The 24,997-nt window shown below is 42.9% G+C and overlaps 1 protein-coding gene across 3 annotated transcripts in view; it reads left to right on the plus strand.

The window, feature by feature from the left end:
• The window catches only part of RIPOR3 (RIPOR family member 3), a 456,892-nt gene that overhangs the window by 205,178 nt on the left and 226,717 nt on the right, over positions 1–24,997 (plus strand). For all 3 annotated transcript variants that reach the window (XM_085619148.1, XM_085619147.1, XM_085619149.1), the window contains 3 exons: positions 15,879–15,957; positions 20,090–20,113; positions 20,665–20,718. In XM_085619148.1, the coding sequence (XP_085475274.1) occupies positions 15,879–15,957; positions 20,090–20,113; positions 20,665–20,718 (157 nt within the window). The remainder of the gene's footprint in view (positions 1–15,878; positions 15,958–20,089; positions 20,114–20,664; positions 20,719–24,997) is intronic.

The raw sequence follows: 24,997 nt of genomic DNA on the forward strand, positions 1-24,997 counted from the left end.
GTGTGTTGCCATAGTCGAGTCTGCTGGTAACCAGGGCATGAGTGACGGTCTTTCTGTGTTCGAGGGGGATCCATTTGAAGGTCTTGCAAAGGAGGCGGAGGGTGTGGAAGCAGGAAGACGAGACGGAGTTGATCTGGTGGTCCATTTTGAGCTCGGAGTCCAGGATGATTCCCAGGTTGCGTGCATGGTCCGTGGGGGTTGGTGGGTTTCTGAGGGCGGGGGGCCACCAGGTGTCGTTCCAAGCATCGGGGTTTGAGCCCATGATGAGTACTTTTGTTTTGTTGGTGTTAGTTGTAGGCAGCTGTTTTTCATCCATTTGGCGACGGCTTCCATGCCTTCTCGAAAGTCTGGCGGTGTTGGGTTCGTTGGATTGGGAGAGGATGAGTTGGGTGTCGTCTGCGTATGACACAATGTTGAGTCCGTAGGTTCTGACGATGTGTGCGAGTGGAGCCATGTAGATGTTGAAGAGTGTCGAGCTGAAGGAGGAGCCCTGGGGGACTCCGCAGGTGGTAGGTGTAGGGTCCGAGAGGAAAGGGGGGAGTCTAACCCACTGCGTTCTGCCGGAGAGGAAGGAGCGAATCCAGTTGAGGGCCTTGTCCTGGATTCCTGCGTCGTGGAGTTTCCGTATTAGGGTGCGGTGAGAGACTGTGTCGAACGCCGCTGAAAGGTCGAGGAGGATGAGAGCTACTGTTTCTCCTTTATCCAGTAGGGTGCGGATGTCATCTGTTGTGGCAAGGAGGGCGGTTTTCATACTGTGGTTTTTTTCTGAAGCCGGATTGGGAGGAGTCGAGGATGTTGTGCTCTTCGAAGAATGTGGCGTGTTGGCTGTTGATGGCTTTCTCGATGACTTTCGCTGGGAATGGGAGCAGGAAGATGGGTCTGTAGTTTTTTAGGTCGGTGGGGTCCACCGAGGGTTTCTTCAGGAGGGGGTTGACTTCGGCATGTTTCCAGTTGTCGGGGAACAAGGCGGTCTCCAGTGAGCGGTTGATGGTGTGGCGGAGCATGGGTGCGATGGTGTCGGCTGCTCTGTTGAAGATGTGGTGGGGGCAGGGGTCCGTGGGGGCCCCGGAGTGGATTGACTTCATGTCCTCAGTGCGTCTTCGGTGGGGAGGGCTGTCCAGTTGTCAATCGCAGGTTTCCGGGTGTCGGGGTGGCTGGTGAGGGTTCAGTGTGTTGGTTGTCTTCGTCTGAGTTGTCGTAGATGCTCTTGAGTTTGTGGTGGAAAAAGGTGCTGAGTTTGTCGCAGAGGTCTTGTGAGGGAGGAATGTCAGTGGACTCGCTGGTGGGTTGGGCGAACTCCTTGATGATGTTGAAGAGTTCTTTGCTGTTGTGTGCGTGGGTGGAGATTCTATCTTCAATCACTTTTTTTCTCGTTTCTCTGATGAGTTGATGGTGGGCGTTGGTGGCGGCTCTGAAGTTATTGTGGGCTTCTGTGGAATTGGTGTCCCTCCAGGCCTTTTCGAGGTGGCGGCAAGTGCGTCTGGACTCTCGAAGTTCGGTGGTTAATCATCTGGCTTTTTTGGTGCGGGCATTGTTGTTTTTCTTGAGGGGGGCTATGGTGTTGGCGCTGCCTGAGATCCATCTATGCAGGGTTTGGGCTGCGGTGTTGGGGTCGTTGTTTTCCGTGATGGTTGGGGTGAAATTCTTGAGTGAGGAGGTGAGCTGTTCGTCTGTGATTTTGGTCCAGTGGGAGCAGGTGCTGGTGTTTGTAGATGGTGGGTGTACTGAAGGTGAAGTGGACGCAATGATGGTGAGTCCATGGGAATTCGGTGGTGTGGCTGAAGGTGAAGGGGTTTCCTGTAGTGAAGAAGGGGTCGAGGGTGTGTCCTGCTGAGTGCGTGGGCTCGGTCACGATCTGGCAGAGTCCAATGTTGTGGAGCTTGTCCAGGAGGGATGTGGTGTTGGGGTCCAGTTGGCTGTCGTGGTGGAAGTTGAGGTCTCCCAGCAGGGTGTATTTGGTGGAAGCGATGGCCTGCGGGAAGATGATGTCCGTGATGGAGTTGGCGAAGGGGGTCCGTAGATGAGGGTTCCTTGGAGGGTGGTGGTGGGGCTGACCAGTATCTTGAAGTGAAGGTGTTCCATCAGGTCTGTGGGTTCGTCGGGGAGTGTGCTCAGGTGGAGGGTGGATTTGTGGACGATGGCGATTCCTCCTCCCGGGCGGGTTGGGCGGTCCTTCCTGGAGATCTTGTATCCTTGGGGGATGGCGATGGCGATGTCCGGTTCGGAGGTGGTGTTGGTCCAGGTTTCGGTGAAGAACGCTACGTCCGGGGTGGTGCTTTCGAGGAGGTCCCAGATTTTGGTGGCGTGTTTGCGGGAGAATGCATTGCAGGGTCTTTAGTTCGATTGTATTCTTGTGGGCTGGTTGTGCTGTGTCCGTGTTCTTGGCGGTGCTGCAGGTGTGCCGATAGGGGTGACAGCTGAAGGGTCTGTGGGTGTTGGGTGGTGATGCTAGCTTGCAGTTGTTGTGGCGGCCTGGGTTGAGTGCGTGGAGTGCTGCTGGGTTGTATCATTGGTGGGAAGACCTAGGGTTCCTGGTGCTGGTCGCGGTCAGGTTGCAGATGGGGGCAGACGGGGTTGCCTGTGGCGCGCCAGCGGCGTGGCCACGCAGCGGGTGCCAGTATGTAGGGCTCGAGGAGGGCTGGAAAGCTGGGAGGCAGGAGCAGGGAGGTGAGCTGGATTGGTCGCACTGGTCGTGCTGTGGGGGAGGGGCCGCGGGGGCAGCAGCGGTGGGGAAAAACAGGCGGGAAAGAAGGAAAGGCGAAATCAAGGGGAAAAAAGAGAAACAGATCAAAAAGGCAGGAAATAGCAGAAAGCAGGTAAGTGCAGAAAAATGGAATTAGGAACGAGGGTGAAAACGAGTGAAAACGGAGCAGAAAGCGGAGCGAGAAGAGGGAGACAGAGGTCCACTGGACCACCAGGAATGAGGCGCAGGTGAACCTGCGGGTGGAGGAGGACCTCGAACACCCACACTAGAGAGTGCAGGGGTTGGGGGAGGCCTCACTCAATGGTGAAGCTGCAAGGGTGGGAGAGCAATTTACCTGACAAAGAGTCAGTGGTCTTGCTCGCCTGTCCCCACAGCGGCCGCCTTTAAGTAGGGGTCGGGAAGGGCTGGACAGCTGGGAGGTGGGAGCGGGGAGGGGACCTGGATTGGTCGTGCTGGTTGTGCTGGGGGGAGGGGCCACGGGGGCAGCAGTGGCAGGGGAAAATGGGCGGGAAAGGAGGAAAGGGTTAATCAAGGGGAAAAAAGAGAAACAGCGCAAAAAGGCAGGAAATAGTAGAAAGCAGAAAGTGCAGAAAAATTGAATTAGGAACGAGGGTGAAAACGAGTGAAACACGGAGCGGAAAGCGGAGCGGGGAGAGAGAGACAGAGGTCCACTGGACCACCAGGGATGAGGCGCAGGTGAACCTGCGGGTGGAGGAGGGCCTCGAACACCCACACTAGAGAGTGCAGGGACTGGGGGAGGCCTCACTCAGTGGTGGAGCTGCAAGGGTGGTCAATAGACTGAAGTGGTCAATTGACTGAAGTATCCGCTGAGTGGATTTAAATTGATGGCTACTTGTTCAGACCAGTTAAATATAATTGTCTGGGCACTTTAAAGATCTCCTTGCTTCCAATGAAAAGGCAATGGGCTTGGTCTCTGCTGTGCAGTGAGTGATGTACAATATTCTACATATTGCCAATGTTTTAAATTGCCTGCCATTGGCTGAGTTCTTATTCGAGTCAATATGTTCAATGATCAATATTCTCAACATGTGTAGTCAGCTTAGGCCTTCATTACGAGTAGCGGTGTTTCAGAAAATATTGATCAGGCCATCAAAATCTGGCTCTGCTGGATTGTGGTCCGATAAATAGCTCCGAATGAGGAGTTTGTCTTTGAAAAAGGGGAATAACAAGCAGATTGTGATGCTTAACACATAGCAATCCACACGTCCCTCTATTTATGGACAATTTTCAATTGATACATTTTGACAGGTTTAACTGGATAAAATGTATTAGGGAAAAGAAAATGGCAGTGCGGTGGTATCAGTCAAACTCCTAAAGGAGATGTGTGTGGTAACAGGATTTACCGCTCATATTGCAATAAGCCAGATCACTGGTAATGAGAGTCCTAATGAGTATTCAGTCATTAAATGAGTCTATTAAATAGGAGTCATGACCATAGTGTCTTTAGATATTAGCAACAAGATATATTACTTTTGCTAAGAAGTCCAAATGTCACTGCAAGTCAATGAGGGGGCATTTATTTTTATTTTTTTAATAAAAGATCAAATCCCCCTCCAGCATTATTTTGCCGTCCTTGTAAACTATATGGTATCCATCTGGATTACGGATGTCAATTAGGCTGTTTAAGTGGAGGAGAACCAAGTTAATTAAAAGTAGTTTAGTTTGTGTGTCAAAATTAGATTTGCAATTTTCTCAGAAAGTGCAGTTCCAGAGTCAGCAGTAATGAAATGCCTTGGAGGGATGGAATCTGTGGGAGGCTAGGGGAATGACTGGTGATAAGAAATACATTTTCAAGGTGGTGACCTTCGCTGTGATATACTTTTAAGCTTGGGAGGGAGAAATGCAAAGGCCAGTGCAAACATCAGGGGAACAGACAGAAAATGCCTTTCCCTAATTAGAATGTAGATAGGCATGTACAAGATTTAAGATGTAGGTGTCTTACTAGGCACTCTTCTCACACGGTACTGTTGTAGTTTGCGAGTAAAGAGGGTGGACTTGAAAACTTTCCTAGGGTTAATATTGCTGCCTAAATAGGAAGCTTCAATAGGAGCTCAAAATGTATTTGGGTATGGAGTTCAACCCCGATTCTCACAAATCTGCATAGGGCAAAGACAGATGGTGTGATGGCATCATGGCAAATCATATGCCTGTTCTGGAAGCACCTTAGCAAATTTGATTTGGAACTTTTAGTAGTTCAATCTGCTAACTTTGCTAGATTGATGCCAAGGTTGTTAACTTAACACATGCATGTCTGAGCATGAGCTGGTTATTACAGCCTGCATTTCCCAAAACCTACTTTCTGCTGAATGAATGAGGTGAAAGTGATTTAACAGTTTCACTGGTTTTGGGAGTGACTCTTTCCAAAATGCCCTATTGGGTCACAGGAACCTTGAACTGGCTGAAGGTGTTACCAATCAGTAGCATCCCAATGGTATATGGTGACATAAGTGACAAAAGGGGTTCATAGGACCTCATCAAGTAAACAGCGTTTCAACTTTTGTGGCCAGGCAAGTGTGCTGAAATGCTGTAGATAAAGCAGCACCTCCATTGGACTTGTGCATTGTTTGAGTTTATCGAAGGAAAAACTCATGGCTCATTTATAACAAGGACTGACATCCGTCTCAACAGCGATACCTGTAAGCTTTGCCAATGTTTCTTTGGGGAGTGTAGATAGCACATATCCATGCTGGCGGTATTGCAACCGAGAGGTGGGTGAAGCAAAAGACTAGGTGGGGTTTTTGGGTGGAAGCAACATGGAGAGTGAAGGGGCGTGGAAAAGTGAAGGGAGAGCAGCACAAGAGAAGAGAGCAAGAAAACATGTTTGCTCTATCGAAGTGCTTATAATAAAAATAAGATAGTTGTTCTCTGCATGCAGGCAATATCAGCAGTGGAAGACTACAAAGTCAACCATTCAGAACACTGTGAGAAAGAAATGCTAGTGGTTGGGATAGATTCATGAACAGGGTTGAAGAGGAGACGTCTGAGCTAGATAACAAAGTCATCCATTCATGAGAAAGGGGATAACCAGATGCTCACTCCAAGGGGCCTTTTCACAGAGGTAAATTTACACAAGAGTAAATCTACATGTGTAATTTTACTCTTACACTTTGTAGTACATTTACATTTACTACTTTTGTCACTGCACCATTTTTGAGTTGAAATTTACTACAAAGTGTAGACTTACATGCCTCCACCTCTGAACCAAGGGGTGGAGACAAATTTAGCAGTGTACACTTACAACTAGTTACTTTTCACATGTATGCAGAGGTCTCCACCTCTGGGGTGGAATTTCTCCGAAGGTAAATTATAGAGACATTTTTAAAAATGTTTTAAACTTTATAGCAAATTAGTAAAAAAAAATTTATATTAAATAATAATTTAAATTAATTTGATATACTTATTTTAAATGTAAAAATGCTTCAAAACTAGTGACTTAATTTTTAATATAACATGTAAGTATTTTAAATATATGAAATCATAATTATTTTTTAAAGAGTTAGTAAAAAAAAATCCAACCTAAAGTAAAATGTTTACATTTATTATGTATTAAAATAGTAAATGTTCTATATAGAAGGAATTTAAATTATTAAAAAATGTATAAAAGTTACATGTGTTTTTAAATTAAGAAAACACGCTTCAAATATGTTATATTACAGTAATAGTTTATTATTTGTATATCATTTTGGTACTATTAAATCATATGTATTTATATTTTTAAAATTTAAATCCATTAATTTATTTTTGCATTTTTTCATTTGGGGTTTTATTTTAAGTCCCTTAAGTCCCTGCCTCCATTATTTTGAAGCAAAAGGCATTGCAGTGCTTCCTTGTGGTAATGTGTGGTTTTATGCTTACTATAAGGCTGTGCAGGAGTGGCACTTTGGGCTGTAGTAACTTCAGAAGTGTGATATAGCAATGAACTTACACTTTTGTGGGTGGGTGTTTCTATTTGCACGCCCCTTCCTAACCACTCATTACCCTTCCCTTAACTCCTCCTTACTCTTCCCTAAACTCAACTATTTTGTAGTAGATAGCACATATTTTCCCACCACTCTCTGGTCCCTCCCACATATACTACTTTAAGCCTTATTACGATGTCAGACGGACTCACATTCGCCCAAAACCATTGCGGAATCGAGACTGACCGACCTCTGGTCGGCAGATCCGACCGCAGTATTAGGATGCGACTGCACATGATGCAGTCGCACACTCCTGTCTCTCTATGGGAGCTTGTGCAGTGGTCGGAAAGCAGCTGCAGCACACGTTCTTTTAGAAAAAAGGCAGTTTTTGTTAATCTCTGTACCCCGTGGCAGGCACCACAAGGAGCCTGCCATGCAGTGCAGGGACTTACTGGGGGCACCATATGCGCCCCCAGGCACCTAACCGGAGGCCGATGTTGCAAGGGGGCCCTGTTCGGGGCCCACAAAGTCACTTTCGGAAAGTCCGACATGAAAAGCCTGTGGGAAACCGACATTGGAATCCCGATGGCGGAAACGTCATCCTTAAGGGATTACATGCCGATTCCGACTGGTGACGGCCTGCTTGTGCCTGTCCGAAGCCAGCTGGAATGACTGGCCGGTTTCAATTCCAACCGCTATATTCATAATACGGCAGTTGGAATTGAAACCAAAGATGTCAGTCAGAAAGCCTCCGACTGCAGGTTGGACACTTTCCGGCTGAAATCGAAATCAGGGCCTAAGTATTAAACTCACATGTGTGTAGGTTTCCCCATAGAACAGGGGCGTAACACAGGCCCCCGCATCCGCTGCAGAGCGGGGGGGCCCCCGAGCTGCAGGGGGCCCCCTCAGCACTGTACTCACACCTGAGAGCTCCGGATTAAATCTGGAGCGGGGCCCCTCTGTGTACCTTGCAGGGGGGCCCCTTCAACTTTCGTTACGCCACTGCCATAGAACAGGTACTATAGTCGGATGTGGAGGTGTACTGTAGGTGTGTGAATAGAATTTTATAGTAAGTAGTATTACTATAGTACTACAAAATGCAGTTGACGAATCAGGCACTAAGTATACGTTATGTAGTGGAAATAGGTCTCTTATCAGGCCATTAAAGCACAAGCTAACACAGCTTCTCCGAACCTTTGAGAGGACCTTTGTCCCCATATGAATCCTCAACGTAAATTCAGAAACATGTGCATTTCAGCTTTTTGGACAGTCACCAAGTGGACCTTAAACCGGAGAGCTCATAACTGGAGCCAACTGCATTGGAATGAATTACTTAAACTATTGAAGTATGTAGGTTGATTGCACTTTTGAGAAGCTTCCCCATAATCTTTTTTTTACTTGCTGTGGACCAAATGTCCATTAGCTAAAAAACAAATAACAGCTCTTCCAGAATTTTTTTGACATTGTTGCTCTATCACCAGAAGTTGTTGAAAAAGATAAAACATTTTTGCATTGTCCCTCCCATTTCAATGTGTGTGATTAAAGCACACCATAATGTCAGTCAGTCAGTCAGTCATAACCACTTTAATCGATTAATTAAAATCATAAAAGTACATCACAATAATTCGTACACATAAAAACTTTACAAAATACAGTTTAAAAAATAGTTCACATCGTGGTCGACCAAGCCATTAAATATGCCCCTAACAACAATATACAAACTGAGCATCAAGTTTTTTCCTTTTCCTTACCGCAGTTACTAAAAAATTAGCAATATTAAAAATTATCCATGGGGAGTCAAGTAATTGAAGGTACATCAGTGCTGGGTTTACTTGGTAGAAGCCTCTCCCATGTAGCAAAGGTAAAATGTACTTTGTTCTAATTACTGTGTAATGGTTACAGAATAGGATAAAGTGCGTAGTATCCTGAATTGAACTGTCGTCGCAATTACACAAAGCAGCATCTTCTGGTTTGCACCAACCTTGAAAACTACCTAAATTAAAATGTATTAAATTAAAACGAAATCTTGTCAGCAGCCAGCGGTGAAAATGATAAGAGACTAGTCTAAGATAGGCACACCATAATGATTATTTAAAAAGTACATCTCTTGTAGCAATTTCTCCATCCTACGTATCCACGCGATTGTGAAAAACTGTACGCTCAGCAGATCTGGTTTGCATCAAAATATAATTTCTAGCCCAGAAGAAGACTGGAAAATTCCTGATCCCAGGAGTTAAACAAAAAAGAGAATAATTAAACACTGCATTAAGGTTCAATACTCTAAAATATAAATAATTCATTTCACATAAGCGTTTCTAATCCTCTCGTGGGATTACAATTGAAAGCTTTCCATTACTGAGAACTCTTTAAAATGGCAATTTTGCAACTTAGGCTTAAATGTCAGGGGTTTCTTGTTAAAACTGTGGTGTGTCCCATCCCTCTGCAGCATGTTATTTTTTTCATCCATCCCCTTTTATTTAGAATCTTTTCCCTAATGCATGACTTTCTAAGAAGAGAAGCAACAGAATGATCCTTTCAGACTTCCTGGAAGACCCCAAAGTGCTTTTCATTGACAAACATTAACAGTAGAAATGATCTGGGATGGAAGAATAGACTTCTGACCCTGGCCTGTTTTTTGTTGTTGGTCCAGTTGAAAACAACAGACGTTCACAGATCAGTTACCATTGCCAAACCTTGCACCATAGTCAACATCCATGGTGCGTAAAGAGATGTTGCTGGCCTTCATAACCTTGGGCATGATTCACCATGTAGATGTAAACAAAGTCTGACATGTCCAGTAGGACTCTTACATTTGGAAAAGATTTCTGTCTTTCTGGCAATTTGCACTAGATCCCAGGAGAGTAACTTGTTGCATACGCCATTCATAGATTGATAGCAGTACTGCTAATCGGCAACATTTATCCATGATTATTTTTCATTAGATGGATATCATGTGGAAATGGGCATTTCACTTTTTTTTATCTTCCCTGAGGAGACATGAAGAACACCACCCCCATCCTACAGCCTCACAAACTAGCCACAGTAACTTACTGATGGCTGCCTTTCATCGAGTAATTTCACATGCATTTTCAGTGTCTGAAACATTCTGCAAAATGTTTGCGTACTGTCAGAAAATAAACATTTGTTGGTTTTAACTGACTTTGGAAGGCCACCCAACCTCGAATACCTCGTTTCCAGGCACGGGGATATTTTCTACTATTGCAGGTGCAACTTCTTTATATTAAAATGCTACAGAAGGCCAGTGCTTAATTTGTGCCAGTGGAGGCCACCTGCACTCATTTTTGGCAACGAGCACTTATTTTTCTTCCTCTGACATTTCCTGAGAGAAAAAAATAGATACAATACACAAAAGGCAAAGAGAGAGGAAGGAAAAGACGGATAAACCGTCTCAAATGGAGAAAGCTGGATCCTGCAAGAGTGAGATAAAGGGGCAGGGAGTGTCCGGAAGTGGATTAGAGAGGCATGAGGTGGATTGAAGACAGCACAGCCTTGATAATCAGCGCACTGACATTTAATTCTGCATTCCATCCATCAATTGTGTGTCTTTTTCTTTCTCGCCCTAAGTGCGCTGGGTATGCCCAGACGTGGGTCCCGGGCTCACTGTGCCACTGGATTCAAGCTATCCTGGCTGATGAGGGGTGATACCTCGAAACCCGTCCTAGGATGCTTGTTTCTGGTCCAGGGAGGACCTGGCTTGGCAGTTCGGGCTGGACTGTTCCCATGAGGCACAGGGTCAAGACTGATTTGCATATGGCCAGGTCTAAACTGGGGTGGCATGGCGAGCAAAAAGAATGATGGTTTTAACCCAGATCTCTTGACTGGGGGTGCATGTTTTGATTTGTTCTGCATTCCATCCATCAGTTGTGTGTCTTTGGATTTAATTGTGCTGGCCATAGCTTCTCAGCAGAGCTTTGGGCACCGGCACTCATTCTTTTACAAATTAAGCATTGGAGAAGGCAATCACTTTGTGAACTTTTGCCAGATAATTGAGCTTTGTTTTTTTATGTCTCGGAGATTTTATTGAAAGTTTGTAAAAAAATGCAAGTCTTATAAAAATGAGTCATATTCTGAACAAATGAAACTATAGGCAAAGGTGCATTGAAAGAAATAAAGCAATATTCAAATATTATAGATATAGGAGTAGCATGTCTAAAGATATCACAAGCATGAAAGCTGTGGGTCAACAGACCAAACATTGTTGAGTATCTATTATCTGCAAGTGGTTGAGGTAAGCAATGGATATTGTGGTTGGAGTATAGGCAAAACAGGAAGGGTGTAAACCTTCATGCAGTCACAGCTTAGAACATACTCCTAAATATTGGTGAAAAAGTGAGTCTAGATGTTTGTATTCTTATATTAAGAGTTACGTCTCCTTCAAACTAACAGTTTGTTACATTATGAGGTTTGTTCATTACATGAGGTAATTCAACTGAACAGAGAGACCAATTGAATTCACTCCTGCTTCAATTTGGTATGGGGTTTGCTAATGAACTATGTATCCCAATGGTTCCATTTAGGTGTACATATAATGGCAGAGGGTGTGGTTCTATTATTGATTTTATTTTGCTCACAAAACGCCATTCAAGCAGAATGACTAACTTTGAAATCGCAATGAGTGTTCACTTTCCGATGAGCATTAATTTCCAATTACCAAGCTCTGCGTCAAGTAAGGGGGCACACTGGAGCAATTTGCATTTAATATAACCCTTAATAGAATTAATGGGTACTCTTCGAGTTGGACAACAACAATTCCTGTGCACACGCATACGAGTGGAAAAAAACAATACAGAAAGTTATTGTTTAGCAAACATGAAGGACAAGGGTGCTCTTTCTTGAAATGTTGATTTTTAATGGTGTATTGATTCGCGAACCAGCCAACACGTGTTTCGTCAATGGGGTGTGAAACCCTTGACTTCTTCAGGGCTGTAACAGAGTGGAATAAATCGTGGACCTTACAACTGGTGATAATTCTGACCCAGTGATACAGTATCTGGTCAGACGCGGTCCCGGACACACGAGAGAAACAGGGCATACTCGCCGAAGCATCGGTTTACGGTGGATGGTGCCGTATAAACTCGGTCTTGCCTTCACGAGGCGTATTGAAATTTGAAAGGAGATAGAAACGTGATTTTAAATACCAGGAGAGAGACTCACCAACGAGATTTTAATTGCATCACCTTACTCATAAGATACACAGGGCATCCAGTAGAAGAAATTTCCTCATCGCAGACATATCTTAGGACCCACTGGGTCAGAATTATCACCGGTTGTAAGGTCCACGATTCATTCCACCCCGTTACAGCCCTGAAGTAGTCAAGGGTTTCACACCCCATTTACAAAACACGTGTTTGCTGGCTCACGAATCAATACACCATTAAAAATCAACATTTCAAGAAAGAACACCCATTTCCTTCATGCTTGCTAAACGATAACTTTCTGTATTTTTTTTCCACTCATATATGCTTGTGCCCGGTAATTGTTGTTCATGGACGGACCTTGGTGCAGAATTGAGTTTTTGGAGGTTTTTCCCTCACCTGCAGCACAGCATTCATTCTCCTGATTTGTGCTAACAACACGCTACTTGGTGAGCGCCACTCCATACCCTGTGATAAATTAACACCCCCCTTTTGTTTCCTGCTACTCTTTGAGTTGGTCTAAAGTTGATCCGACCGAGGTTATTAATCTACTAATAACCAAATGCTATCAGGCCTTTTCAGTTTGTCTTAAGGAGTTCGCTGCTTATGTGGAGGTCCTGAACTCATTTTGTTCTCTTTCTGCGGAGATTAAGAAGTGTTTAACTGTAGAATTTAAGAAGAGACAGCACAAGAAGCAGGGATGGTTTGACCCTGAATGCACTAAAGCCCACACAAAGTGTAAAAACGTGCTACATAAGCAGGATAGAAACTGGCTGGAAATAAATTTAGGTAGAAGTGCCCACAGGCGCATGCTAAAAGAACGCAAGGAGACATTAAGAGCTGATTCGTGGCAGGCCCTGCATGAAGCATCCTTATGTAGAGATAATACCAGCTTTTGGAAGGCGGTTAATGCGCCTTTCTTAGCTCCAAGAGATTTACCAGCAATTGAAATAGCGATTAGTGAGGACACATGGGTGGACCACTTTACTACTTTATACATTGACGAGAACCAGGCTCTCTATCCAGTACAATTTGAATCTTTTTTAGAGACTGATCTTTTTAATACGTTCCCATTGGATTTACATTTTTCTTTAGACAAAGTTACATGTGCCATAAATACTAGTGCAGGGGGAAAAGCTCCAGGCCCGGATGGAGTCCCCGTAGATGTGTATAAATCAAACCTCCCGCTCTGGGGCCCATTATTAACTCTCGTTTTAACAACTTGCTGTCACCAGGGTTTTATCTCATCTTGGTCTGACTCAATCCTGGTACCGATAATTAAAAGGGGGGATCGTAATAAGCCTACATGTTATCGCCCGATCTCCCGTTTGGATTCTTTTCTTAAAGTGACGGGGCATGTTATTTTAAATAGATTACAGTCTTGGGCGGAAGACACAGGCGTTATCTCTAATTTGCAATATGGCTTCTGTCAGTGTCTAGGGACAATAGAACAGGGGTTAAATCTAAGCCTTGTGATAGGTAAATATACCAAGGCTAAACAAGGAAGGCTATTTTACCCTTTGTGGACCTCAGCTCTGCGTTCAATTGCGTGAGACACAATAGGCTTTGGAGAATACTTACGGAAATAGGGGTGGAGCCACCCCTTATAAACTTCATGAGGCAGCTTTATAAAGAAGCAGGTGCAAGGGTCCGATACGGAAATCTGGGCGAATGAACAGCTAAATATCCAATCAGGAAAGGAGTGAGACAAGGTTGCGTGCTCACCCCTTTCCTTTTTACTTTATATATCAACGGCCTTAGCCAAGTTTTAATTGATCAATGCCAGGACCTCCCTTTTATTACTAAGCACCTTATTCCCTCATTACGATACGCAGATGATGCAGTTTTAATGGCCCGCACCCAATTAGGGTTGCAGAGAGTTGTAACCAGTTTTGCCACGTTTATGCAATGAAGGGGCTTGGAAGTGAATATTTCTAAAACTTATATTATGAAATGCGGTAAAAATAGCGCTAAATGTCGCAATATTTTTATTAATAATACTAAGGTCTAATGCATTAATAGATTTCCGTATTTGGGCATCCACTTTGATTATAGGGGGACCTGCTCTTTTGCAGTGTTCGCTAGGAAATTGCTGTTCTCCAGAGCTACCGGTGCTCTGGTCAACTTTGCTAGAAGACTAGGCAGAAGACCAGTGCCTGAATTATTACAAATTTACAAAGCCAAGTGTCTCACTATAGCCATGTAAGGAGCAGGAATCTGGGGACATAGGGATGCCCGGCCTCTACAACAAATTGAGAATGCTTTCATAAGATACTTATTGGTAGTCCCAAATAGCACTGCACAATGTATTTGTCATTCTGAGCTTGGGGTTTCGTATATTCTGAATTTGATTAAAATAGAACCAATTTTATTGTGGCACAAGATATGGGCGACATTACACACTAGTTTTAATCGGGCCATCATTAACGACTGTCTAAAGCTTCATCGGGTATCTTCTATCCCCTGGCTAAATTACATCAGAAAATTTATGAGTGATATCGGCCACCCTGAATATTTTGCCAGGTCAGATAGTATTGTATCAATCTCAAGAAAAACATTAAAAGCAGACTGTCTAGCTCATTTACAGTCAATTAGAATGTCACAAGAAATTGTTAAACCTACGGTCTTGGACAATTAGTTGATGATGTCATGTCACGGTATTCAGCCCTATCTTGTGTATGTACCTGGGATTTACGATAGGATGATGCTGACTCGTTTCTGCCTGGGGTCTTTTCATAGACTTACAAGTTTCCGGGTCACAAATGACTGGTCTAAAAATCTGGACGCTTGTCCATGCGATGATTTATCACAACAATCTACAATGCACATCCTTTTATTTTGTATGTTTTACTCCTTGCCAAGAAAAAGTTTAATAGTGCCGATTTTAAAAACTCTGGGTCTTAGACAATGTCGCTTAGCATTTTTGGCTTTACAACTTTTAGAAAATGAAATGTTTACTTCTTCCGTGGTTACTTACTTGAGATGTGTTATTAACTCAAGGAAAACATTGTGGAATATGAGTCCTGGTTTTTAATACATGATTGTAAATCTGTTTAACTCTTTTATCCTCTCATGTTTATCGGTGTGTAAATGCAAGTAACTGTATGTTATAAACTGTGCTTTTATGATTTATATTTTAAATCGAATAAAGCTATTTTTGATTGATTGATTGACTGAAAGCTATGTACCAACCAGTGACTACCTATTCCTTGAACCTACCAGTTTTGAGGACCTGTTTGACTTTTGGAATCTGTTTGATTTTTGTGAACTGAACACTTTCCAAACATGTCTGGTCTGACAAAGTAGCTGCAGATTTCCAAACATTCTGATTTGAACCCAAGCCCAAACTGTGTATCATACATGGTTTCTTTAATTGGGTTTAGAAGGGTTGTCATGGCTGATGATTAAAAAACAATAATAGGAAATGTGAGCAGTACTGACAGCTGAAAGGGGTTGCCTTTGGGGCATTTGTGAATTAATTTTGAGGATGAGTATCAATCCCTGTGCCAGTACTGAGTGGAATCAGTTTTGGAGACAAGTAGGTTATCTGTGACCACCATGCCTTGTGTAGAAGGATCAAATTGGGTATGAACTACGAGTCTGTTACCAGTACTTTCATGTTCACTAATCACCGCTTCTTCCAATCTTCTTACCATGGCAGTATTAAAACAATGGTGCCAGAATCATTATTTATGAGTTTTCTATGGTGCGCGTAATACACTCAATGCGGTGTCCAGAGTGTGTAAGTAATACCATATACATAATGTTCATTGATTTAAAAATTAAAATGCAATGACCAGAAAGAAGGAACTGGCAAATCTCTGTGGAGCAAATGTGTGTTTCACATAATTTTGGACAGTACATGGGCTGGTGATCTTTAACTAAGGAAGGGTGCAACTGGGCAGGACTGGCAGAAAATGAGGGGTCTGTACTGCTATGATAATAGCTTGAGAATATCATGAGTGCAACAACAAACCAATGGTTGTGCAAAGAAAGTGAATTATGCTTCTAGACAAGCCCTGCAACCAAGACCCAGAACATGTGCTTTTTATTCTGAGATGTATCGAATCCTACTGAAACATTATTCGCATTTTTCAGTGACTACCTAGAAGCACATCAAGCTCAGCTGGACTTTCTCACCAGCCAACAGAAGGATATCAAAAGGAACTCCCGACTGGTAAGAAAGAAAGCTGTTTGAATGCTAAGCGATTGTACTCTTGAATATGGAGTAAAAGAATATTGCAGTTTTTGGCCTAGCCAGATTCTTGCTGCTCTATGGATTAGATGATCAAGGTGCCCGGTCTAATATACCCAGATTCTAGTTTATAACAACATATATTCTATATTAATGATATGTATTTTCACATGGTTTTAATATTTGTATGGTATTTTTAAGTGTCCTTTTTATAGACTGCTATACATTTTGGCATTTTACCCTGGTGTATGAAATATATGTATTTGGTTGTGAAGTACTCTTTAAAGATTTTTGTGATTGAAATAAAGTTATGACGATGATGGTACATAATATCATGGATAAAATATCAAGGAGCAAAATATTGAAAGGTAACTGCACAGAAGGAAGAGTAAATTCACTATTCCTAACTCTAGATCTATGTACCTTGACCATATGCAAATATGGTCAAGGTACATAAATGTTGAGTTAGGTATGGAAAATCCATACATACATACTGTTTTACATTTTGTCCACAATATTAGTGTCCCATGATATCCTGCACTCGATGCTCAGAGGCCATACTGTGTTATGCTTATAGATTTATAGACATTATATGCTGCTATCCTATATATCAATACACTGAAAACAGGGAGAGTGCTGTGGCAACAATCAAACTGCACACATTTTCTCTTTAAGGATAGTGACAAACTGTACAATAAAAGAGAAAAATGTAACAAAAGTAATAAAGTGACACAAAAAAGTTTGAATTAGCAGGTGAAGAGTTGGAGCACATTCAGGCCTACATGACACTATTTGACTTGATGACAAAGTGATGGGGGCAGGTAGAACCAGAACAAATCTGGAAACAAGTACAATAGAGGAACTAATTGTTCTGTTCATTTTGAGATTAGAAATAAGGGCTAGAAAGAGAAGAATGGGCAATTGTTCCTTACTATCATTATGAATTGCTACTGGAGTTAATGGCATATAGGGCTTCAGTAATGGATCCACAACATGCACTATTTTGTGATTATAGACAAATCATCAAGTTCAGACATGTTTCCCTTAAATTACCACTATATGAAACAAAACAGAGAACAGGCTCAACAAAAGACCAGGCAATTGTTAGGGGGGATAGCGACAACACAAAGGTTTCTGAATATTTATGTTTGCTTCTGCAAGGTTGAGTGGAGGGTCATGTGTAATATCTGCCTCAGATCAGCAAAAGATTCAGTATCAGCCCATCAATAGACGGGAAATGCAACAGTGTGGCATGTCTGGTCACAAAATACTTCAATAGTGTTTATAAAATGTAGTCTGATAGTGTTTGGTAGACTTCCTACAGACTTTGACTTAGTGGATGATATACTCCTTTGCGACTAGTTTCTTGAATTACCGACCTGCCAGTTTGTTCAATCAATTAGTTCTTTTTGATAGAGTTAGTCTCTAAAAGGTGGAAGTGCTGATTAAGTATATTAAACCACAGGGAATCTTTAGCTGGGTGCAATCAAATAATGCAAGCATGAATCAGGGTGAGTGTGCATTTTTGTCTCTGTGCTTTCCAATATTGGCACTGCTCGTCTTCCCCATTTCAGTGCTTTGCTAACAGCCCTTTTATACGAGGGTAGGAAGTATCAGTTGGCAGGCACCAATCTAAGCAGATGACAACGTATCTCTAGACTAGGCACCAATGAGATTGCAATGACAAATTCAGATGTTATTTGGGGCAAACAAATAAATTAAACATAGACAAAAATAATAGCTTTTGCAATAGGAGAAGTGATAGTATTAAGTGCGCATAAAAATTTGTTTTAGAATGAGAAACACAGCATATGCACCCAAGATCCGTTTGTCAATCGCAACTTGTCAAACAAAAATAGGGGATGCTGATCGCAATCAGTATGGGCCGCAGGCATCCAACTTGATTCCTATGGGAGGTGCTGCATGTTGAAGTGGTTAACTCACAGCTTCTCAGTCTAGGACCAATCTTGATTAAACGGGTTGTGGGAGTTTCACCTGCTAAAACATCAGGGACAGTAAGTTTAAGATAGGGAAGAATAACTCTGAAGTATGCAAGAGCTGCCTTGATAATTCAAGAAAATTTTATGAGAAATTTAAGCAAAATTGAATTTCGCAAAAAGACTCATACGAAGATCGGCAGTACAGTGGAGATTGAAATTTACTGGCCGGATCCTATGTAAACCAGTGCCTTCCCAGCATACACACTGAACAAGATTTTATCTTGAGTCGAATATCTGGCAAAGGTGTTGGTTTTGAGACAGCTAAACAAGGTTCTCCCTTAGCAAACAGTCCACTGTTGTCTGATTATTCTATGTCGCCCCAGCCTGCTTCCCTTATTTGACTGTCTGTTTTTGTGTTCTTTCTCCTCAACACCTCTTCTTAGTGGAGACCCCCTTCAGAAACGGCAGCCCCCATTATATTCTCACTCCATACTGCTTTTGTCCACTTTTTTTTCTCCACTTCCTTCCCATGAAAAAAATGCCTGCTCTCATTAAAAGCCTGTGCTATTTTGATTGAGGGAGGAGAATCTGGTGAACACACCATGTCCACCTAAACTCTTTGATTAATAGAGACGCCCTTCTCAGAGAGTTTCAAAGGTTATAATATTTTATTTTGAAATAATTTTCCTTGTGAAAATTTGTGCGACCGCTAATACAGTCTACTTCATAGTTTTTGCGTGGAGGGGCACTGGAGAATGTAAGGGCCAGAAGCTTTGCATAAATTAAGACATTGACACACTGGTTGTACCTGAAGGTATTTTGGTAATTTTAGTCTAAGTAGTTTGTAATAGCACAGTACATTTATAATCTGCTAAAAACGCCTAGGGCATATTTAACAAAAGTTCATGCGATGCAGGGCAGCAAGTAAAGTTGCTGTGCTGCGTTGAGTGAACGTGAGAGAGCTGAAAAGCGCCACTAAGATATGGTACTCATCAGCTCTCTCGCTGTGCTGTTGCTCTTGTGGCTGCCTAGCCCCAATGCAGGCACCAAAGGGATAACTTTCTGCACAAAAACAATCCAAAGTGGCATATTTCTCATTCTATGTGTGATGCAGAATGCATTACCCATAGAAGAGGAAGTAGTAAGGAGAAATAAAGATTTCTCTCCCCATTTTGCCTTTTTGGGGTAGGCATGCTGATCCACTCAATTCCAGGCTTACAAGTTTTAGTAAACCTGGACTGAATAGACTGCTTCTGTCAATTTGCATTTGTTGAATAAAATTGGATTCCAAGAAATTCACAAGACTCTTGAATACCTAGAGTATACAGCATCATGATTTTTTGATCTATTGCTGGAGCAGAGTATAATCATCAGTGATTTTTTGAACGGGCAATCTTTTATAGAATGTAATGCTCCTTTTTAATTGTTGTTTTGACCTTGTTTTTGGGTTTCTTCTTGGCAGTGGGGCTACAAAAGTAGAGCATTGGAAGAAACAGAACCCAAACTAATTACACACCAGTGCACCTTTTCAAGCCTATTTTGCCATTGTGCTGTTCTCTAGTATTACCCAAGGGATACCTTTCTGCACAAAAACAATCCAGAGTGGCATATTTCTCTTTCTATGTGTGATGCAGAATTCATTACTAATAGAAGAGGAAGTAGTGAGGACCAATAAGGACTTTTCTCTGCATTTTTCCTTTTTGTGGTAGGCATACCGATCCACTCAATTCCAGGATTACAAACTTTAGATACATGAAACTGGGGGAATCCATAGATAGATGCGCAGCACATTGTCCACCCATGGAACGCTTACTACTAAGAAATTTAATGCAACACAGCACAACTTACTGTGTTGCGTTACATTTCTTTACAAAACCACTCAAGGCAACACAAATCAGGCCTTACATGGCTTTGTAAACCCCACAAAAGCATCTACATTGCCCTTCGTCACCGTGCGTGACATAAGGGCGACACAAAGCCATTTTATATCTGAGCCCAAATCTTAGTGGATTCCTTCTAGATCATGGTTAACTAAATTTGTATATGTGTACTTCTTCACCTGAAGTGTCCTGTGAAAAATATTGGCAAACACACAGATTTTAATTTAGCTTCATTTTTTATATTGGAATTTGATGTGTAAAATGTGTACTAATGCCTTCTTGTATCCATTACAGGCCTACTTTTATGACTTGGATAAGGTAAGAGTCAATCCATTCTTTGAAAAGTGATTACCATCTTTCTTCAGTCGCAATTATACCCCAGGTCGAGCCACCAACTATCCTCTCTTATCTGTTCTTTGCTCTTTATCCTTTTCCATGGGTATTGTTTGTCGGTTTCTGATTCAACAGAAGTAAAGCAAGGATCTTGGCTTCAACAGAAATCGAAAATGAAGCAGAAAATATGAATGAGGATTCAGTTTTAAACGTAGATATAAAATAGTTGGAAATGTTGGTCGGTTCTGGATATTTTGACTTTGAATATAAAACCAAGATATAAAATAATAGCTGTTATTGATTTGTTCTGAAGATCTCCACTTTCAGGAAAATTAAGACAGTTATTCAGGGAGACACATATCAACATGAAAAGATCCAGTATTATCAAACAGACACCCTAACCTACATGCATGACATATGCTTCTGACTTTCAGATCAGCGAGGAATACCCAAAGCTAAACCTGCAATGTGTTACTTTGGTACTTATAAAAATCACAGTACATTTTAATGTCTCTTTATTTTCTTTCCTTTGAAAGGAAATCCGTTTCATTGAGAGGTATATTAGGAAACTGGAATTTCAAGTGAGCAAGGTGAGCAGGAAAACCTCCATATTTTATTTTTTAAAACGTTAGGGTATTTCACCAGTCGTTTATTGGTGCATGAAAATGTTTTTAAAACTTTATAAAAATATAAGAAAAGTGAGGGATGATTGTGTCGTAAGATAACATGTAAATATTCATGCTGGTTTGTATATTAGTATGCACCTGTGAATGCTTTTACACTTATAGAGCCTGTTTAAGCGACTGAATGTTACTTTGTTCCATTAATTTATTTATTGCAGAGTTTTTTAAAAAGTGCTACCTTTGAGAAAATTCAGAGCGCTGGTTCGGGTTGATAAGTGGCAAGGCGGAGGAGCGTCTCCCCACTGCTCTGTGAGCAGTAGTTAAAGGAAACTAAAATGATAATAGCTAGTGTTATTATTATTTTAGTTTTTCTTTCCTGGTGCGGGCGGGTGGGGCTACACTACCAGAGCAGGGGAGGAGTGGTTTGCCCTCTCCAAGGTGTGCAATGGCGCTTTGACCGGCTTTCTCTGGCCAGCCAAACTGTCATGCTCACTTTGCATGCTCTGCACCCAGGCTGCATTACAGCCAGGGTGCAGAACATGCCCCAGGCTCCAATTCCCTGCCTGACCAATCACAGCTCTGCATTGCAGCGTTGTGATTGGCTGGGGGAGTCAGGAGCCTGGGTTCTTCCTGTTCCTACTTCCAGGAACGAGAGGCGGTGGCGAGCGGATGAGAGGTGGCGGCGGGCCGTGTGGCCGGCCTGAAGGTACGTTTTTTTTCTTTTCATTTACAACTCTCCACATTCCCCGTCCCGCCACCCCCAGTAAATAGTGGCCACAACTGATAAGCGGCCATAGTTCATTAGACATAGTGCTTGGTACTAACAACATCTGCCATGTTTACCAAGTTCAAGCACGACTAGATGCTTCAGTACAGGTGTTCTTTGCTGTCTGCCACTTTTACTCTTGTTTATCCCATTTTAAGACCAGGACTACAATTCCCAGAATACACAGCAAATAATCGACTTGAGTAACTATCAAGTATGGACCTGGGAAACTTGGAAGCCATGAATAATCATTAACATTTATGAGGCACGCACTGTAAAACTGTGCACATTTTGTTTAACTAGCATATAGAGTGCACAATGCAAGCCAGTGCATCAAAGGTGTGTTACTTTACACAGTTCCTTCCGGAGTACCTCTGAGCGAGCCCTTTTAACCATTAGTCTAGGGCAAAGGGGCGCCTAGACTGTCCCCTGTTGAAGCAAGATGCATGAAAATGTTTTTAAAACTTTATAAAAATATAAGAAAAGTGAGGGATGATTGTGTCGTGAGATAACATGTAAATATTCATGCTGGTATGTATATTAGCATGCACCTGTGAATGCTTTTACACTTATATAGCCTGTTTAAGCGACTGAATGTTACTTTGTTCTATTAATTTATTTATTGCAGAGTTTTTTTAAAAGTGCTACCTTTGAGAAAATTTAGAGCGCTGGTTCGGGTTGATAAGTGGCAGTGGCGCTCCTCCGCTAAGGCGGAGGAGCGTCTCCCCACTGCTCTATGAGCAGTAGTTAAAGGAAACTAAAATGATAATAGCTAGTGTTATTATTATTTTAGTTTTTCTTTCCTGGTGCGGGCGGGTGGGGCTACACTACCAGAGCAGGGCAGGGGAGGAGTGGTTTGCCCTCTCCAAGGAGGGCAGGGGAGGAGTGGTTTGCCCTCTCCAAGGTGTGCAATGGCGCTTTGACCGGCTTTCTCTGGCCAGCCAAACTGTCATGCTCACTTTGCATGCTCTGCACCCAGGCTGCATTACAGCCAGGGTGCAGAACATGCCCCAGGCTCCAATTCCCTGCCTGACCAATCACAGCTCTGCATTGCAGCGTTGTGATTGGCTGGGGGAGTCAGGAGCCTGGGTTCTTCCTGTTCCTACTTCCAGGAACGAGAGGCGGTGGCGAGCGGATGAGAGGTGGCGGCGGGCCGTGTGGCCGGCCTGAAGGTACGTTTTTTTTCTTTTCATTTACAACTCTCCACATTCCCCGTCCCGCCACCCCCAGTAAATAGTGGCCACAACTGATAAGCGGCCATAGTTCATTAGACATAGTGCTTGGTACTAACAACATCTGCCATGTTTACCAAGTTCAAGCACGACTAGATGCTTCAGTACAGGTGTTCTTTGCTGTCTGCCACTTTTACTCTTGTTTATCCCATTTTAAGACCAGGACTACAATTCCCAGAATACACAGCAAATAATCGACTTGAGTAACTATCAAGTATGGACCTGGGAAACTTGGAAGCCATGAATAATCATTAACATTTTTGAGGCACGCACTGTAAAACTGTGCACATTTTGTTTAACTAGCATATAGAGTGCACAATGCAAGCCAGTGCATCAAAGGTGTGTTACTTTACACAGTTCCTTCCGGAGTACCTCTGAGCGAGCCCTTTTAACCATTAGTCTAGGGCAAAGGGGCGCCTAGACTGTCCCCTGTTGAAGCAAGGTGCATGAAAATGTTTTTAAAACTTTATAAAAATATAAGAAAAGTGAGGGATGATTGTGTCGTGAGATAACATGTAAATATTCATGCTGGTATGTATATTAGCATGCACCTGTGAATGCTTTTACACTTATAAAGCCTGTTTAAGCGACTGAATGTTACTTTGTTCTATTAATTTATTTATTGCAGAGTTTTTTTAAAAGTGCTACCTTTGAGAAAATTCAGAGCGCTGGTTCGGGTTGATAAGTGGCAGTGGCGCTCCTCCGCTAAGGCGGAGGAGCGTCTCCCCACTGCTCTATGAGCAGTAGTTAAAGGAAACTAAAATGATAATAGCTAGTGTTATTATTATTTTAGTTTTTCTTTCCTGGTGCGGGCGGGTGGGGCAAGGTATTGGGATAGCTCCAGCCCACCATCCAGCGAAGGTAAAGCAAAGGGCCGCTGCCAGTGGCAGCTTGTGACTGCACGTGAGGCGAAAATCACTGTATTGGAACCTACGGCCCGGCGGACACTTATCCTGGGGGTTTGAACGTATGCGGGGACCGGATGAGACACTGAGACACTGAGACATTATTTACCGGGTCTCGCTTTCACCGAGCCTTACCCTGCACTGCGCCAGCCGACACGGGCACAATTTTGAAAAGAAATCCTCCACGCAACACTAACCCGGTAAAGATGAACTCTGGGAGATGTAGTTTTCTACCACACTGCATCTAGTGGGCGGAGACAAGACTTTGGGAGCGGAGCAATCCCACCAATGGGATGTGCAGAGGGCAATTTTTAAGGCGGTGTCAAAGCGAGACAAGGATAGCATCGGCATCTGAAGAAGGCGACACTACGCCGAAATGCATCATGCCATGTTGCTTGTCAATAAAGTGCCTCCCTAAGGAATCCTCGTGTGGCCTCTTCTTCTTCCCACTGAAGGGGAGTATGGTGATTGATATATATATATATATATATATATATATATATATATATATATATATAACAGCACACGATCTCTTCATTTGGAAGGAATCAGAGGGACACATTGAGGGAGCCAGGAAAGGCGTTTATTTGCAGTGTTGGCATGACGCGTTTCGGCGGGAGTATGCCTTTTTCAAATGCCGGTATGCAAACTTGGTCAAATCATCCATCCGCCATGATATTGCTGACAACGTTCTCTGATTGGTGGAAAAAACCAGGTGGGTCGAGTATGTAGTTCAATCTATATTGCAGCCCACATTGGTAGACTACAATTCCCAGCAGGCAGCAGTTTTGGTCTGCTAGGTTAGTGTTTGGCATCAATCCCACAGCATTTCAAAGTGAATGTTGGATTTCCAAGTTAGCAGGAACGAGATACCATGCTGAACAGTGAGTGTCCAATGTTGCCACAGAAACAACTTTCCCTCCCTGGCCCCTCGACCTCCAAGCCGCATTAATCCACTTCCAGCATGCGTCTGGGACAACGATTCAATGTCCTTGTCTCTCCGTGAAGTCACGGACTGCATCTGCAGCGATGCTATGCTTTCACAGAGTGCGGCGGTCACAGAGTGATTCCGATCCCTTGGATGCTTCTCACCGATGTTGCCCTTGCAAACTCCGGACACTTCGTTGGGAGGGTCACCTCTAGCGCGTCAGGGGCAAACGCGCAAAATATAACAGCACACGATCTCTTCATTTGGAAGGAATCAGAGGGACACATTGAGGGAGCCAGGAAAGGCGTTTATTTGCAGTGTTGGCATGACGCGTTTCGGCGGGAGTATGCCTTTTTCAAATGCCGGTATGCAAACTTGGTCAAATCATCCATCCGCCATGATATATATATATATA

The sequence above is a fragment of the Triturus cristatus genome, chromosome 7 (assembly GCF_964204655.1).
Source record: "Triturus cristatus chromosome 7, aTriCri1.1, whole genome shotgun sequence".
In the NCBI taxonomy this organism is placed as follows: Eukaryota; Metazoa; Chordata; class Amphibia; order Caudata; family Salamandridae; genus Triturus; species Triturus cristatus.